This window comes from Xiphophorus maculatus, chromosome 9 (assembly GCF_002775205.1).
Source record: "Xiphophorus maculatus strain JP 163 A chromosome 9, X_maculatus-5.0-male, whole genome shotgun sequence".
Taxonomy (NCBI): Eukaryota; Metazoa; Chordata; class Actinopteri; order Cyprinodontiformes; family Poeciliidae; genus Xiphophorus; species Xiphophorus maculatus.
Genome location: NC_036451.1, coordinates 27,827,034 through 27,843,224, shown reverse-complemented (window position 1 = coordinate 27,843,224; position 16,191 = coordinate 27,827,034). Strand labels below are relative to the sequence as shown.

At 39.4% G+C, this 16,191-nt stretch overlaps 1 protein-coding gene across 4 annotated transcripts; it reads left to right on the top strand.

Moving 5' to 3' along the window:
• The first annotated feature begins 3,684 nt into the window (after positions 1 to 3,684).
• kcnmb2 (potassium calcium-activated channel subfamily M regulatory beta subunit 2) lies at positions 3,685 to 15,803 on the top strand. 4 transcript variants are annotated; one of them, XM_014474096.2, is made up of 5 exons: positions 3,685 to 3,842; positions 11,439 to 11,546; positions 11,661 to 11,831; positions 13,132 to 13,327; positions 14,985 to 15,803. In XM_014474096.2, exons 2-5 carry the CDS (start codon positions 11,497 to 11,499, stop codon positions 15,267 to 15,269), a joined length of 702 nt encoding a protein of 233 aa, XP_014329582.1. In that variant the 5' UTR covers positions 3,685 to 3,842; positions 11,439 to 11,496; the 3' UTR covers positions 15,270 to 15,803. The 4 variants fall into 4 exon arrangements, with proteins under 4 accessions (XP_014329582.1, XP_023195245.1, XP_023195246.1 ...); XM_023339477.1 differs by lacking the exon at positions 3,685 to 3,842 and adding an exon at positions 6,710 to 9,678; XM_023339478.1 differs by lacking the exon at positions 3,685 to 3,842 and adding an exon at positions 9,593 to 9,839.
• Positions 15,804 to 16,191: the final 388 nt, after the last annotated feature.

The following is a 16,191-nucleotide window of genomic DNA, read 5'->3' as shown; positions in this document are numbered from 1 at the left end:
GCTGCTCCACTTTTATTATCAAGTGTGTAGGTAAAGGCTATAACCCGAGTTAATTAGCACCTTTGTACCTATGCTGTACCAATCTTTTGCCATCCATCCATTTTCATACAGGTTGACCATGATAGGTGGTGGTGCCTATCTCCAGTGGTCAACGGGCGAGAGGCGGGGTACACCCTGGACAGGTTGCCAGTCCGTCGCAGGGCAACAGGACAAACAACCATGCACACACGTGAGGAGAATTTAGAGAGAACAGTCAAGCTGACAGTCATTATTTTGGACTGTGGAGGAAGAGAGCAGGAGAGAACCCACGCATGCACAGGGAGAACATGCAAACTCCTTGTAGTAAGACCTGCGGACCTTCTTGCTGCAAGGCAACAGTGCAGCCGACTTTACTATTTTATCGTTTTTGAATTTCATTTTGAACTTGTAAAGGTGCAAACCACAACACATCAGTTCTTTTTTATTTTATTTATGCAAGAATTATGGAGAAAGAAAGTCTCATGCAACATAATGAATTGGACATTTTTAACTGAAAACATTGTATTATACTTGATTTCCATTTATTTTAGTTTAATTATTCACTGATTTTGATTCATATTCTGACTCCAGTTATAGGCAATAAATGGTCTCTTGCTGGGAGATATTATTTTATTGGAATAATTTCCTGACAATAGACAATGAGTATGCCTCCATTTCTTACCCAAAAGGATCAGGTTTGAAGAAAACCAAAGCTAACGGTGAAGGGGCAAAATAACCAACATGCTTCAGGAACAGAAAAATACCATATTGATTTTACAGCTAAATGTTGTTAGCCTCATCACCTTAACATTTAACAATTGGTTGTTCATGTTTCAACTGGAGCACAGTTAGAGAGGAAAAGTTATTCCTGGTTGTTTTTCTGCCGAGTTGACTGCTTGTTTTTCCCTTCACTTCCTTCCTCTCCTCCCTGCCTTCATCCTCGGCACCTCCCCACACAAAGTCTGTACTACTACCAATACGAGGCCTTTATCTTGGCTTTCATTTATTTTAGTAACTACATTTATGCCTCACCCAGGAATTGTACCCTACCCTAACCATTACTAACCCTAATCTTAACCAAATCTTAATTCCCACCTCACCTCTTACCCCTGACTCTAAAGGAAAGGGCTTTAGTCTCCATAAACCCTATCAGTCTTCAGGTAGAAATTGTCCTAAATGAGATATTTAAACAAGTACCCACCCACCCACCCACACGCCTACACTACTTACACTTTGTCACTATAGAACAAGTTTTGACTTTTCCCCATTCCCTATTGTCTTTGCAGAATGAACTGGAGCTGACATTTGGCAGTTCAAAAACACACAGTTCAATGAATGTTGTCGAATACCCATCAATGATTTGAGTAAAGAAATAAAAATAATAGAGCAAGGAAAATCTTTGGCCCCTGGCTTCATTAAATAAATGGGAAGTGTGTGCAATTATGGTCTCCCGCCATCCGGAAGGTAAGAACAGTTTCCACTTCCTCCTATTCTCCATCTGTTTGCTTATGGGATTCCAGTCCATCCTGTGGGCCTGACCGTTGGCAGTCCTCTCAGTCTGATACAAACAGTAACAACTGCATCCAGCACCTGAGGAGCTTCAGGCTCATCATCATCCTCTGCAGACGAGGGTTACACTTACAGTAAGTTTTTGTTTTCATTCTGTCCTCTCCATCTTGGTTTTACTCTCCTTATGCTGTGACACATAGACTTGTATATTGTATATAATATAAATGGAGGTTGTCCCTCTTTTAAGTCATTATTAAACTGTTTTATGGTTTGTCTGATCTCTTTGGTATGATTTTGAAAAACACTAATTTGTTTACACACTTTACTCAGTTATTATTACATCCCAAAGGAGCCAATAATAGCAGATGTTTTGCAAAACTAAACGGCTTTTATAAAAGCATGAACACATTTAGGAAAGGTATATTTTATCACATCAAAGACTGTTTTCCCATCTTACTCTTTTCTTCTAACCATTTACTACGATGTTTAAGGTTTTGCTGAACTTGCTGAAAAATCCCATCAAGAGCCTCAGGCTGGATGCTTCTAGTGGTCAGTGTTACAGCAGGTCTAAAGAAGCCTCTGACTGAAAACACTCTGCCTAAGCATCTTCGTCTCAGGAAGAAGATGCTTAAGGATCTGTGTTTTCACACTGCTTTGGAATTTCATGTCCAGAAATTTCAAAGCTGGTTTTTGGATCAGAACCAGCCTACTGGGTTGTTGAGCCTGAACCACTGAGGTCTAGTGGGAAGCAAAGGGAGCAACAGCATCTTCTGATTTGGTTGAAGATAAACTTGTAGTAGCAGACTGAATCATGAATGAGTTTTAATATAAAACATTTGAGGCATGATAGAAAAGTTACTTGGTTTGATGATTCCAGATTTGCCCTAGATCCAAGTTGTCACTTTTTTGTCTCTTATCTTCCACACATTCTCTACCAGAGACAAGTCTGGACTGGCAGGCCGAATCTGAAATGTCTTCACCCAAGTGTTTGGATTATGTAGAACAGCATTTTGCAGTCACTTGTTGAGAAAACCTGGCGCTGGACTTCCTACTGTTGGGGAAAATAAGTTTATCTGAAAGGTTATGTTTTCATATTATTATTCTTTTGTGTTTTTTTCTAGGCTCCTTGTCTTTTATGGTACAATATTAACTGTTCCAGGACATGGGGACAGTGGTGACCAGAAGTTTCTGACTCGCTGAGATAATATCTGCAGAGAGACACAGGAAACAATGCCATGTCAATAGTCACGCTCCGACGTAAAGAAAAGACCTTGTATTTAAATGCTGTGAAATCAATTAGGCCACATTGCAGCTGTTTAGAGCTACAATGTTCATGTGATTAGGTCATATTCTGTTTCAATAAAAGGTAGTTGAGGACTGAGAGCAGGCGAAGTTGATCCCAGACAGTGTTTGACTGCGGTTCTCCGTGTCTGACTTCTCTTCCCTCTTCTGCAGAAGAGTAACTTCTTGGTTGATTCCTTGCAGGTTGGGAGCCAAAATAGACCCAACACCTACGGACAACCGTTTCTTTTCTACCTCTGCATCAGTACACACAGGGTCGAGTGTTCTCACAAAAACTGAACAAAAACTGAAATCCTGAAGATTTTTTCCTGTGTTTAAAAGCCATGCTTACACTCTGTGATGTTCCATTTTGAAAAGCCTGTGAGCTTTTGTGATTCGGGTTAACATGCCAATCTATTTATTACACAGGAAAGTTTAGAGCAGCCTGTGTTAATGTGACTTGTGCTCCACAAAGCTTTTGTAAGTAATCCCCCTGTCCTTGGGGTTCTGTTAGCAATGAATCAGTGACTAATGGGAGGGATCGTAGATCAGAAATACACTCTTTGAGCCTAGGTTTGCATTTTTTCTCAATGAAATGACTCCATATGCTTAAAATCTTTACTGTATTGTGGACGATCTAATGCAATCTCTGATTATAATTTTTTTTTCCACATCCTCCTGGATAATCTGTCAAAACTGACACTGTGCATAAAATAATATTTTTACATTTTAGAAACAGTATATTGACTTTTTCTTTGCTTTACAGTCTCTCATTGCTTTACCCGTTTGTTGAAATACTTGCCCCTAAATCCCTCTATATTAAGTGACACATAATATCACTTGCATATCAGAGTACACAGTGAGGGCCAATGGCTGCTGCTCGCTCTACAGTCTGGAGGCATGCTGAAGACTGCCAGTGCAGCTCAGTTCATGAGACCCTCATTACATGATGCACATCCTGCAGGACACAGCAGGAGACAGCCTCAATGAAAACCTAGAGCAAGGAAACGTTTTGGTGACTTCTCCATTTTAGGGTAAGTTCAGAATCTTAGGTTCTGTACAGCAGTTTAGATGAATGTGTTGCAGGCCAGGAATATCATAACTGACTGGAAGTTTACAATGTGATGTTAACAAAGTTGTGGCATCTCTTGTATCTCATGACTATCTGTGAAGATGTGGTTGTGGAAATACCTAATTAAAATTGACCCAATTAACATTTTAATTCAGTTTGATTTTTTTTAAAAAATACTTATCTGAACATGAACTTCACTACAAAAACAAAATCTTACTAAGTGTTTTTGTCTAGTTTCTATTGCAAATACCTTAGTAAATATAAAGCAAGACAAAACTAACTTATAAGTAACTTGTTTGAAGTCAATAATTTCTTAATATTGATGAATAAGGATAAGTTCCACTGGTTATTTTACTTATGGGAAAAATATCTTGTCATAAGTAAATTAATCTGCCAGTGGAACTAGGATGACGTGCTTTTCATAATTGCTGCTGTTTCTAAGATACTATGTGTGCACCAATATTGTTTTATCACCCATTGGCACCAATATTGTTCTGGAAGTTCACTTGTTATAAAATAAAAATTCACTCCTTAAAATTTGAGCTTAAATTTCATTTCTGCATTCCTGTTGCCAGATTTAAAAAGCGTGCTCAATTCAGGCTTTTCAATTTAAAGTTCATATTTCATAGAAAATATTGATCCGAATCATTTAATTGGCTACTTGAATGAAATAATACACAATATTGGTGCATCCACTGGAGAAGCAGCTGGATGACTGAACAGTTCACTACATTATAAGAGTTAAATAAAGCTAGAAGTGTCATGTAACACATTTCTAATCTTTGAGATTCTTAAAATTTTGATGACTCCAGATGGTTCTAAGTTTGATTTCCGTTAGCTATCGTTCTGTATTCACTTCCTAGTGTTTTATAAAGTTTTGAATAAAATCCATATTTTTAAATGACACATTTCTAAATTTCCAGTTTTTATTTTTATTTTTTTCAGGCTGATATTTGTTTCTTAGTCCATGTGATCATTTAGGTCTGGGTTGGTTCTACTGTTTGTGTTTAATGACAGTAACATTGTTTTGTGTCTTTGATGACAGAATGTTCAAACGAGCCTACTATAGCTACTGTTCTGTGGCTTTCTTTAGTAATTTAATTACATGTACCAGAATGACGCTTTAGTAATCTGGATTATTTTATTAATGCTACATTGCTGTGAGGAGACATCAAGTCTGATCTTGACTATTAACACCAGCTGTCCCTGCTGCTCTACTATTACTCATTCTAACAATCACAACAGAAGTGACAGATGAGCCAGTTTGAATCTCACTGTCCTTCACTTCCTCCTCTGTTTTGGGGGTGGGGGGATGTAAATATTTAGCTCCACATTAAATATTTACAGTATTTTCCAAACTAAACATTTTATTAAAAAAAAATAAATACAAATTTTCCAAAAACAATATTGATGTCAGATCTAAATATATAGCTTGCTAACATATTTTGCAAGCCAGCTGGATGTTTAGCTCATTAATTAAATATTAGGTTGCTAAATATTAAGCTTGTAACAAAACATTTAGGTCCAAGCTAAGTATATGCATACTAGCTAAATATTTAACTTGGACCTAAATATTTAGGTATATACTGTATGTGTCCTCTGCCTCCTAGAGGTGACCAACTACATGCTGACCAGAGACCAGAACTCTGGATTGACTTATTTTGGTTTTTAAATTTTCTGTTTGAAAAAGGTTGGATATGCATCTACATAGTTCACCCACAGTTTGAAAGTGTTTGAACATGAAATGCTGAAAAATACTTCATCAGCTTGTGTTGCTATCTGTAGTGAACTGAGTAAAATATAAACCTCTATGGTTTCCCATATTGTAATAGAAATGTTAGGATGTTAGGAAAATCCTCTTTCCTAGATCCAAGTTTGGTCCCAGAGGTAAAGCAGCATATTCATAAATAATCTATCAAACCACCCGTCTATTGTCTAGTATACCAGCTCGTCCTTGCATGGCCATGGGGGGCTGGTGCCTATCTTCAGTGCTCTTTGGGAAAAAGACGGGATTCACCAGAGACACACAGGACAATGCCACTGTGCACACACATCTAAGGACAACTTAGAGAGGCTAATAAACCAGACAGTCGTGGTTTTTGGACCTGTGTTAGAAAGCTTGAGTACCCAGAGAGAATCTATGGATGTACATGGAAAACTCCATGGAAAACTCCAGGCCAGGACTCAAACCCAATATTGTCTTGATGCAAGGCAACAGGGCTGCTGACTGTCCCATGTGCAGCCCTCTGTCAGACATTTCAACAGGTTACATCCTGGCTGTGCAAGTGATGTGACCTTCACAAATGACCTGACTCTTTCGAGCAGCTCTTTACCCTGAATGATAGGACTTGTGCCTCAGGTAGTGACAGTTGTTCTTGGTTTGTTTTCAGACTTTGCTAACTTATAATTCTCTGCACACACTGCAGTAGCTATTATTCTATTTTTAAAAATTATATTTATGTAATTGTTGAATTTTTTTTAAATTATATTTATTTAATTGTTGAATTACTGCGATGGACTGGCGACCTGTCCAGGCTGAACCCCGCCGCTCTCCTGTTGACAGCTGGAGGTAGGCACCAGCACCTCCTGACACCAATGGGATAAGGGTGTAAGAAAATGGATGGATGGATGGATGGATGGATGGATGGATGGATGGATGGATGGATGGATGGATGGATGGATGGATGGAGTGATGGATGGATGGATGGATGGATGGATGGATGGATGGATGGATGGATGGATGGATGGATGGAGTGATGGATGGATGGATGGATGGATGGATGGATGGATGGATGGATGGATGGATGGATGGATGGATGGATGGATGGATAATTGTTACCAAAAAAATTACCAAAAAAGAGCTAGCTGTCTGAACATACATCATTCTCATTGCCTACTGTTTGTTTTTGTCACGTGTCATGGCGGCTCTGTGCTCCACCTGGTGCTGCACTGATGGTCACTGTGACCTCCTTTCTCCATGGTTTCGTCTTGCTTGTTGCTTCTTGGTTAAAGTTCCTAGTTAAGTGTTACCATTAGTGTCTTGCCTTAATTCTTATATTAAATTGTGCAGAAGAGGAATTTTGTTTCAGCCAAAACAAGACCAGTTTTGTCCTCTGTTCTTGGTTACATTTTCCTTTTTCATTTGTTGCTGTATATTGATAATTCAAAAACAATCAATATAAAACTGCATTAATGGTAAATTGTTGGTATTTAGAAATGAAAGTATATTTTCAGAAATGGACCATTTGAACGGTTCTTTGAATGGATCCTGAGGATTCGGTTACCTTCCCATCACTGGACCAGGCAGTAGTTTAAGTTACCTTGTTTCATGGAACTGAGCAGATATTAAACTTTTTAATTTGAACCGATTTCACAAGAGTGATGGTAAGAAACCCTCCCCACCCCCCAAAAAACAAGCTGACTAAAGTCCTCATGACATCACTTGAAAACTCACAATTCATTGAAATAGAACAGTGCAGGAAAGTCATATCAAGGCCAATTTTGCAACGACATTCAGTCTGAATTTGAGGTTTATGCAAAACGTATGTTTAACTTTAATAGACAAGCTGTTGCAATACTAACGTAATAAAACTGTCATGCAATTAACCTTTCTGTAACAAGATCATAATTTTACTGAAACTACATCTGCCCATGTTACAAATGTTGGAGGTCCAGATATCTGGTTTCTCCCAAACCAAAGTCCTGAAGCACAAGTCATGACATTAGACTGGTGCTGTGATTTAAAGTTAGGTTAGGGAATCCAAAAGGGTATCCAAGCATAGAGTTATGTGAGCATGAGTTTCCATGTAAAAGCATGCATGTATGCCAGCAAGCCCAACCATGTCACTCAGAGCGCCAGCGCCACGCCACCTGCCAGTCCGACCTTCCAGGAAGAGGAACACTCAATGCGTCAGAAAGAGACATGCATCTTATGATCTGCTCCAGATGAAGCCAGCATGTGCATGTGATTGAATGCATGGGTTGGTGTGGCATGTGTTTATGTAAGCATCAAAGGATGAAGGAAGGGACATCTTGGTGGTGCATTGGTATGTTTTTTTGTTGTTGTTGTTTTTACATAGGGCCATGTAGGTTTGGGTGTTTTCTTTTTTCTTGTGATGAAAACAAACACCTCCATTTAAAAACTGCGTTTTGCGTTTACTATTGTTGTCTTTGACAAATATTTCAGTTGGTTTGATGTTCTGAAACACTGAAGTCTGATAAACACGTAAGAAAAAAATCAACAATGGGAAATCAGGAAGGACTCAAGCAATTGTTTACACAACTGTACATGGTGTAAATTCACAACAAATTAGCAAAAAAATCCAATGAATTTCCATTTAATCACACATTTATTCCAAGCCTGGTTTTCAAACTATACAGCAAGCATAGTTTATTATTCAAATTAGCTAAAAAAAAAAAAGTTTCTATTTAAGGAAACCCAACAGATTGGATTGAGTCATCGATTTGCAACGTTCCCCCCTCTAGGCCAGCACATAGTGACGAAGACAATCTCTTGCATTGAGATTGTTGACTTTACAACAATTTCTTATGTCAAGAATGCAATGAAGGGGGAAAACTCCCATTTAGCAGGAAGAAACATTCAGCAGAACCAGAACCTGACTTAGAACCTGAGCTGCCATCTGCCACGACCGACCGAGGGTTGAGAAGAGCAGAACGCCCAAGAAGAAACAGAAGATCTGGTGAAGGAGTGTGTTCTATGTTAAAGTAAAAAGTTAATAGCAGGAAAGGGACAAGTTTAATTGTTGGCAGCAGTAATTCAGTTTTCATTCACCCCAGTGACTGTCTGCTGATTTGAACTGATGACCTCTGGACAGGGGCGCCAGGGGAAAAGTTAGGATAATTTCAAGGCCCACTGACCAACAGCGGGAACCCCCACAAAATATATATATTTTTGTTCATAGAAATAGAAAAGAATTGTCAATTACAAAATTAATCATATAGTGTTTTTTAAAATTGCTTTTAGCAGTAAAAATTAAATGTTACTACTCCCAGACTCTGGATACCTAAACTCATCTACTTCCTGTATCTCTGCTCTATCTTTGGTTCAGCCTCCTGTCTCAAACTCTGCTCTGTCCCGTTACAGAGCAGGGTTTCATTTCTCCACACTGTCTTCCAGTTCCTTTCTACTTTAGCTAAAAATCACATATCCTGCTCAGACTGCACCCAGAGTTTATCAGTTAGTCTGTTCACCACAACTGCGAACAAGAGAAGACTCAGAACTGACCCCTGACCTATGAGCTACCACCGCTCTTCTTACTCCACGCTTTTCCATTCTATTTCCACACACTGCAGATACCTCCCACATCTATGCTGACAGATGCTGATGTTCTCTCAGTTACAATTACCCAACCTGTAAGACAAGGAGACCAGCCAAACACAGATCAGTTACACTTTTCACCTCCATCACAAAGACACATTGTCTGGAATGATAGCTTGGATCTGGACTGTTGATCATAAGTGAAGAATGTTGAGTTTTAGATTTATGACTTCTAAGTTAGTTAGAAAAAAAAAGAAAATATTTTTCATTTGTTCTATTTTTTTTTCAAGGGCACAAGACATTGTTGCCTCCCTTCTGTAGCTGTGCTCTATTTTAAGGGTTTTGTGTCAGGCAAATTTTACTTAGCAGTCACAGGCAGTAAGTGTATCGAAAGGCAGCAAAAGGAAAGTCAGGAAAAGTCTATGGATGGACAAGCTGAGGTGACTGGTGCCATGTTGGGAGAAAAATGCTCCTACAAGTTAACAGTTGATCTTTGTCTGACTGCGCCACCAGAAACCAGGTGAGTTCTGCTTCATCGTCACTTCTTACCTGGCCTGAAAAATACAAGACTGTTTTATATTTAATCTGTTCTGCAGATTATGGCAGGAAGACCTTGACACCTCAGATGAAAAAAAAAAAGTAGCAATTCTATCCACCTAGCTTAAAATCACTGGCTAAGAGGTGAGTTAGAATTTAAGCAGTTAAATTCTCAGTAGTGAAAACATCCAGACTGGTAGCAGTGCTCAGGTGAACCGTTTATTCAGAATGGAGATGCAGGGTTGGAATTCTTCAGTGACGTTGTTCCAGCTCCAAACATGTTTAGTGTTTTGCTGCCTGGTGTCGTTTTGCTGAACATCAACTAATGGAATGGTGCTCAGCTGTGTCAGCGCTCCAGCTCTGCCTTTCATCATATTCCACTTCTTCACCCTGAATAGCTTGTGGATTGCCACAACCAAACGTTCAAATCATTGTCCTGCTGAATGGCATGTGTTGCATCCTTCCCATGTGTTGAATCCTATCCATCACCTGTCAGCAATGAATTCATCAGCAAAGGCCACTATAACAGTCATATTGGTATCCAGCCATGCCTGAGCTGCAACCAAAGATGGATGTGTGCATTGGATTAAGATTTCTGTGTTTTTTGTTTTTTTTTGTTATTTCATTGTGCTTTCAGTTGACAGAAGTTAATTGCAGATTGGGACCAGATTTTCTTTTTGTTTGGAGGAACTCTTTGGGTTTATTTCAAATGCAGTGGACACAGAGAAGAAAGGGAAAAAGAGAAAGGAAAAGAGGTGGGGTAGAAAATTAAATAGGAAAGAGGGAGGAAAGACTTAAAAAGATGAAGGCTAGAGAATACAAGAAAACACCCTAAAAATCTGCTCCTACACCTGCAGAAATAGATAAATAAAACAAGAAACCACAGTAACCAATAACATGTAGACATATGAAAACAACATCACTGAAAAGCACACAGTACTAATTGATATAAGAATTATTCAGTGAGATCTGGAAACAACTAAATCCAAACCTCAGTGAACATCTGGGACCCGCTTCAGAAAGCAGAGTTAAACCAGGAGTGGAAGGCAACACTCTGAAAAAACCTACATAAACGCTATTCACCATGGCAACGGGAGACAAAAAGAAGCAGTCCGCATTTCTCGCCAATGGAGTAAGACATTTTAATGATGGCATGAGGAGAATATCAAAACATATTTATAAAATAATTGAAAAAACAAAAAATGTAATGCTGCTGCCAAATACCCAGTAAGCATGAAGTACCGATACCTGAGAACTAAATTAACACTCAAAATACAGCTTTCCTTGGTGAATATTAATGACATCATATTTAATCTTGGCTAATAGCAATGAAATAAGATTCTGAACATATCAGCTTTAGTGCATGTAAGGCTGAAAATAAACCCTGATTGTCATAGTTAGAGCATCAGCTGCTTTTGCTGATTGATGAATTAGACTTGTTAAATTTAGGATGTGAATAAGTGGGAGCCATGATGGATCACCTCAGTGATGATGACATATTTAAATGTAGTGTAATCTGAACACTTGTTGTGCACTGCAGTCTGTTCATCAGCTCATATGTTAAAGGAGAAACGTGATCCTTGAAGTCATTTTGCATTTGCAAGGTTAGAGCATGCTGAAACAAAAGTTCTCCTCTGAGAAAATGAAAATCAATCAGAATTCACAAAAGCTATAGTTGATCTTTCCTGATTCAGCCCCAATGAATCCAGGTTGTTTGAAACTTTGCTGCGTTCTTTGTTGCAGGTGGATCACATCCTCCAGCAGCAGCGGTGGACTCCAGTTTCCAGACTTCTCGGAAACAATGTTTCTCTTTGTAGGAACTAAAGTCACAGAGAGAAAGGAGGAACGCAGGTACCACTTTTACTCTGACCCAGCTTCGTTTTGAGTTTGTTAGATGAAGTCATTCCTGCTGAAGTAGGCGGAAAACACATTTGACAAGAAACACATCATTTTAACCCTGTCCAGTTCTATTTACCAGAGGATTCGGGACCATGAGGTGCTGGACAGGAGGAAGACGGTGACGGCTCTGAGGGCGGGCGAGGACAGAGCCATACTGCTGGGTCTCAGCATGGTCTTCTTCTCTGTCATGATGTACTTCGTCCTGGGCATCACCATCCTGCGCTCTTACTCTGACAGGTACTGTCCTGTTTTATACTGGACCAACTTCTGGAAAGGTGATCACATCTACAGTCCCTTAAAGGTGTAGTATGTAATTTTTTATTTAAAAAATATATGTATGTTTGTTTCATATGTGTTAAAGCTGTCACCCATGTTGTGACAAGATGTTATGAGACAGATAATCTGTGAAGTGGCCCTGTGCTACTATTACCGTGTTTACTGCCCCCAACCAGAAACAGCCAATCAGACCCAGGATAAGGGTCTTAATGCTGTCAATCAATCCTAAGTAGTCGCTGCTAAATGCGCTAATGTCAGAGAAACAACTTACAGGAAAACCGTTTATTTCCCATCATTGGTGGCCATGCTAACTAGCCTTAGCGTTCACGGCAGGCGATGCTAGCTGCAGCGTAGCAAAGAGCAAGGTGGATGTTAGAGGGGGGATGAGCAGCACCACATGGAGAGGTGATTTAGAGCACCAAGACCCTCCCCCTGGCTCTGATTGGTTGTTTCTAGTCAGAACTGGGAGAAGGCAGAGGAGATTGATTTTTTTCACACATTGTCTGTCTCATACCAAACTGCCACAGTATGGAGATCGTTGGAATAACCATACAAAAAAAAATATTGTTTTTATAAAACTTGTACACGGCAGCTTTAAAGAACTACTCTAACTATTTCCTCTTCTATACATTTCATCACATGACAGACATGAGTTTAAATGCATTTTTTGTGAATTTTGTGGTGAATTCTGATTTAAAAGGAAAATGCTAAATGATTCTCAAAATAAAGATAAACATTAAAAAATAAATCTAAAATGTATTATTTTACACGAGTCTAGCAGAACCACCTTCCACTGTGATTAAAGATGTAGGTCTTTAGGGGTTTGACTAGACCATTCTAAACCTCTGCTGTGGTTTCAAGTCTTTATCAAGTCTTTTGCAGAAATGTAAAAAATGTTTTGCTTAATTTTTCTTGTCCTTGTTTACGAAAAGCATCTTCGCAGAAGGATGCTGTTGTCACCACGCGTCACTGTTAGGTTGATGTGTTCAGTGTTATTTGGGGTGTTAACTACACAGTTAATGTAGTCGTACTGATGTTTGGTTACAGTGAATTTCATTTTTTCCTCACGCTAAATATCAATTTCTTTTTGCTTACTCATCATGTTTTACTATCTCTTGTGGTCTTGCCCTATCCCATAAAATCCCAATGAAATGCATTGCAGTTTTATGTTGGATCACTGACATAATGTGGAAACGATCAAGAAATTTGAATACTTTTTCCAAGACGCGGTATTAAAAAGTGACTGCCGTTGTCTCTCCAGTGTGTGGACAGATGAGGACAGCTGCACCATTGTGAACTCCACCATATTGTGGGATGTAAACTGTTCATACAGCTGTGGAGTGGAGTGCTGGAAGAGTTCCCGTTACCCCTGTCTCCACGTGTTTGTCAGCCTGAACTCATCAGGACGGCTGGTCCGATTGCTGCACAATGAGGAGACACACGACAGCAATCCTGAGGTACAGTATGCAACCACAGATGCTGCAGTTGTGGCTTCATGTAATTTACGAAGGACAAGTCTGGTTTGAACAACCAGTGGTGTCACCCAGAACACGCTACTGTCAGGCGTAGTCTCTGCAGCCTGGATATTGAACTCTTAGTAAGTTTTATCTGTGTCATTTACCAAGAGTGTTATTTAGGTAACCACCATCAGCTGTTGCTGACACTGCATGTGATGTCATCCTGTCACTTGTTGCTAAGCTACAGACAGAACACGCCAATGTATTTGTTAGCTTCTGTACCAGAGAAAGTAAAATGCTGCGGTTGTATGCATGTGTCAATGATTCGTACACCTCCACACAGAGAACCTCTACTTGGCAAATCAGATCACAATCTTGTCTTTCTCTGCTCAGAATATAAATCCCTTGTTCAAAGACATAAAAAGTTAACTGTGAAAAATGATCACAGGAAGTTAAAGACGGCCTTCTGTGTTGTTATGTGTCTATACACTAGGAAGGGCAGAGATGATGTTACTGCCACGACTGAGTGACTGACTGACTCCCCACTACCCACCAGAACAGTGAGATGTTCCCAAATAAGAAACCATGCATCATCAGTGATCTGAAGGGACTGTTAAAAAGGGGAAAAAAGTCTTTAGGGAGGGAAACAGGGATCATTGAGGAGTATACAGAAACCACTTGAAGTCAAGACAGCAAAGAAAAGTAGAGGAAGAAGCTGGAGATCAATCTCCAGCAGAACAATATCAGAAGCATGAAGAACACAGACTCCAAACAAAAGCAGGATTGGAACGATGGAAGCCTGGATAGATCAAATGAGTAGAACACATTCTTCAACAGGTTCATCTCGGGAACCAGCTCATCATCCTCCTCTCCTGTCCCCAACCAGGCAGGCATCCCGCCCTTCTCTGACCCACAGCTTTTCTGTAAAACCTCAAATGTTTTATCTACTACCTCAGTCTTTGACTCTTCTACTTCCACAAGCTGGAGAGACTGATCCGGAGCAAGGCAGCAGGTCTGGATGGTGTGAGCCCCAGAGTCCTGAAGGCCTCTGTGGGATTCTGCAACATCTCCTCATCCTCAGCCTGACCAAACAGAAGGTTCTGTTGTTGTGGAAGACATCCTGCCTAGTTCAGGTACCAAATAAAACTCAGCAATCAGCCATTAACAACTACAGACCGGTTGCCATGACAACACACATCATGAAGGTCCTGGAGAGACTCCTGTTGGCCCACCTGAATAAGCAGACAAGGACATATCAGAACTCTCTGCAGTTTGCTTATCGCCGTAGAGTTGGAACTGAAGACACCGTCACACACCTGCTTCAACAAACCCACTGTCATCTGGACACAGCAGGCAGCACCGCTTTGGTAGACTGCTTTGTGTGATGTTGTGGGAACAATTATTTCATCTTGAATGTAAACAAAACAGAATATGATTGTAGATTTCAAGTGAAACAGTTCCTTTTTGTTCCTTTTAATAAGTTAAACTACTGTACATGGCCAATTATATAGTGTTAAAACTATAAAGTGTTGATTCATTAACCAGCAACTATTACCATAATATCTAAGTATAAGTTAAGCCTAAAATAAAAGTGTAAAATATAAATCTGGTTTTTACCAGACAAATGACAATGATTCCATTTTTTTCTTTTTTTCAGTGTTTCTACATTCCAAAGTGTCATAGAGACTATGCTGCCACACATGCCATGGTTCAGGACATTTCTCAGAGACTCAGGACTCAGCTCACAGTTCAATGTTATGTCGACCCAACAGAGAAGACAGACAGCGCCATCATGACCCAGATTTATGGTCGAATTGCCGTCTTCCACTCTTTATTTTGGCCAACCTGCTCTTTGATTGGAGGAACCGTCATCATTGCCATGGTGAAGCTGACCCAGTATCTCTCCATCATGTGCGAGAGACTCAGCCACATCAAAAGGTGAAGGGAACCTAACAGATGGAAGCTCAAAGACAAATTGAGGTTTTTTTTGCCCCCATAATAAAATAAGGGTAGAAGTAAAAGCTGACTGTGTTTCGTGAACTAAAGACATTCATTTTCTTACAACCTGCATGCAACCTACAGAAGACGCAGACATACTTTTGGAATGAAGTCTATCTCAAATATAGGTATTTCTTATAGACAAAGCTGCTTCCTTGTCGTATATATTTGATTTTCTAAGTTTTCTTTGAAATTCTGTGGGTGCAGATGGTGAGTGCAGCTCATTAACTGTAGCTGAATTTCAACAGATCTTGTAATGGCCTCTTTTGTAGACACAGCACTTGAAACATTGTCCTTCTTTCCTGCTATTTACAGACATGCATATTAAATGTTTTAGTTAACATTATTAAGATGTCTTCCTTTGTCTTTATGTAGCCCAGCAGATTGTATGGTCAATACCAGTACTATGTACATGTGAATGAATTGTTTAGTATTGGAAATTGTGGGTGTAGTTAAATAAAATGAGTATTTAAATACATTACTCATTTATTCAGAGTCACTGTCAAAACTACACCTTGTGGATGCGAGGGCTACAAATAAATAATCAAGTAAATGTCTACACTCCTAACCAAACAAGAGGAAAGTTGCATGTTTGTAGTACAAACCTCCGTAAAGTGCAATTGACCAGACAAAAATACATTAGCCACAAGTAATCTTCACTTTTATTCAAAGATGTACAGGTGGAGTAATTTGGATTTATTGTAGCAAAGTGCTTTGTTATGCTAACAACTTTGCACAACTATGCACAAGAAAGAAGTCATGTGAAAATTTCTTTGTGCAGCACATTTCAGCCACAGGGCAGTTCAAAGGGCTTTACATGAAGAAAACATAATCAAGTGATAAATTATGAAACAAGCAATAAACAT

Coding starts and splice junctions, on each gene's coding strand:
- kcnmb2 (XM_023339476.1), top strand. CDS start 14,119: ATGGAAGCCTGGATAGATCAAATGAGTAGAACACATTCTTCAACAGGT. Junction 14,695..14,984: donor CAGCAGGCAGCACCGCTTTG/GTAGACTGCTTT, acceptor TCTTTTTTTCAG/TGTTTCTACATTCCAAAGTG.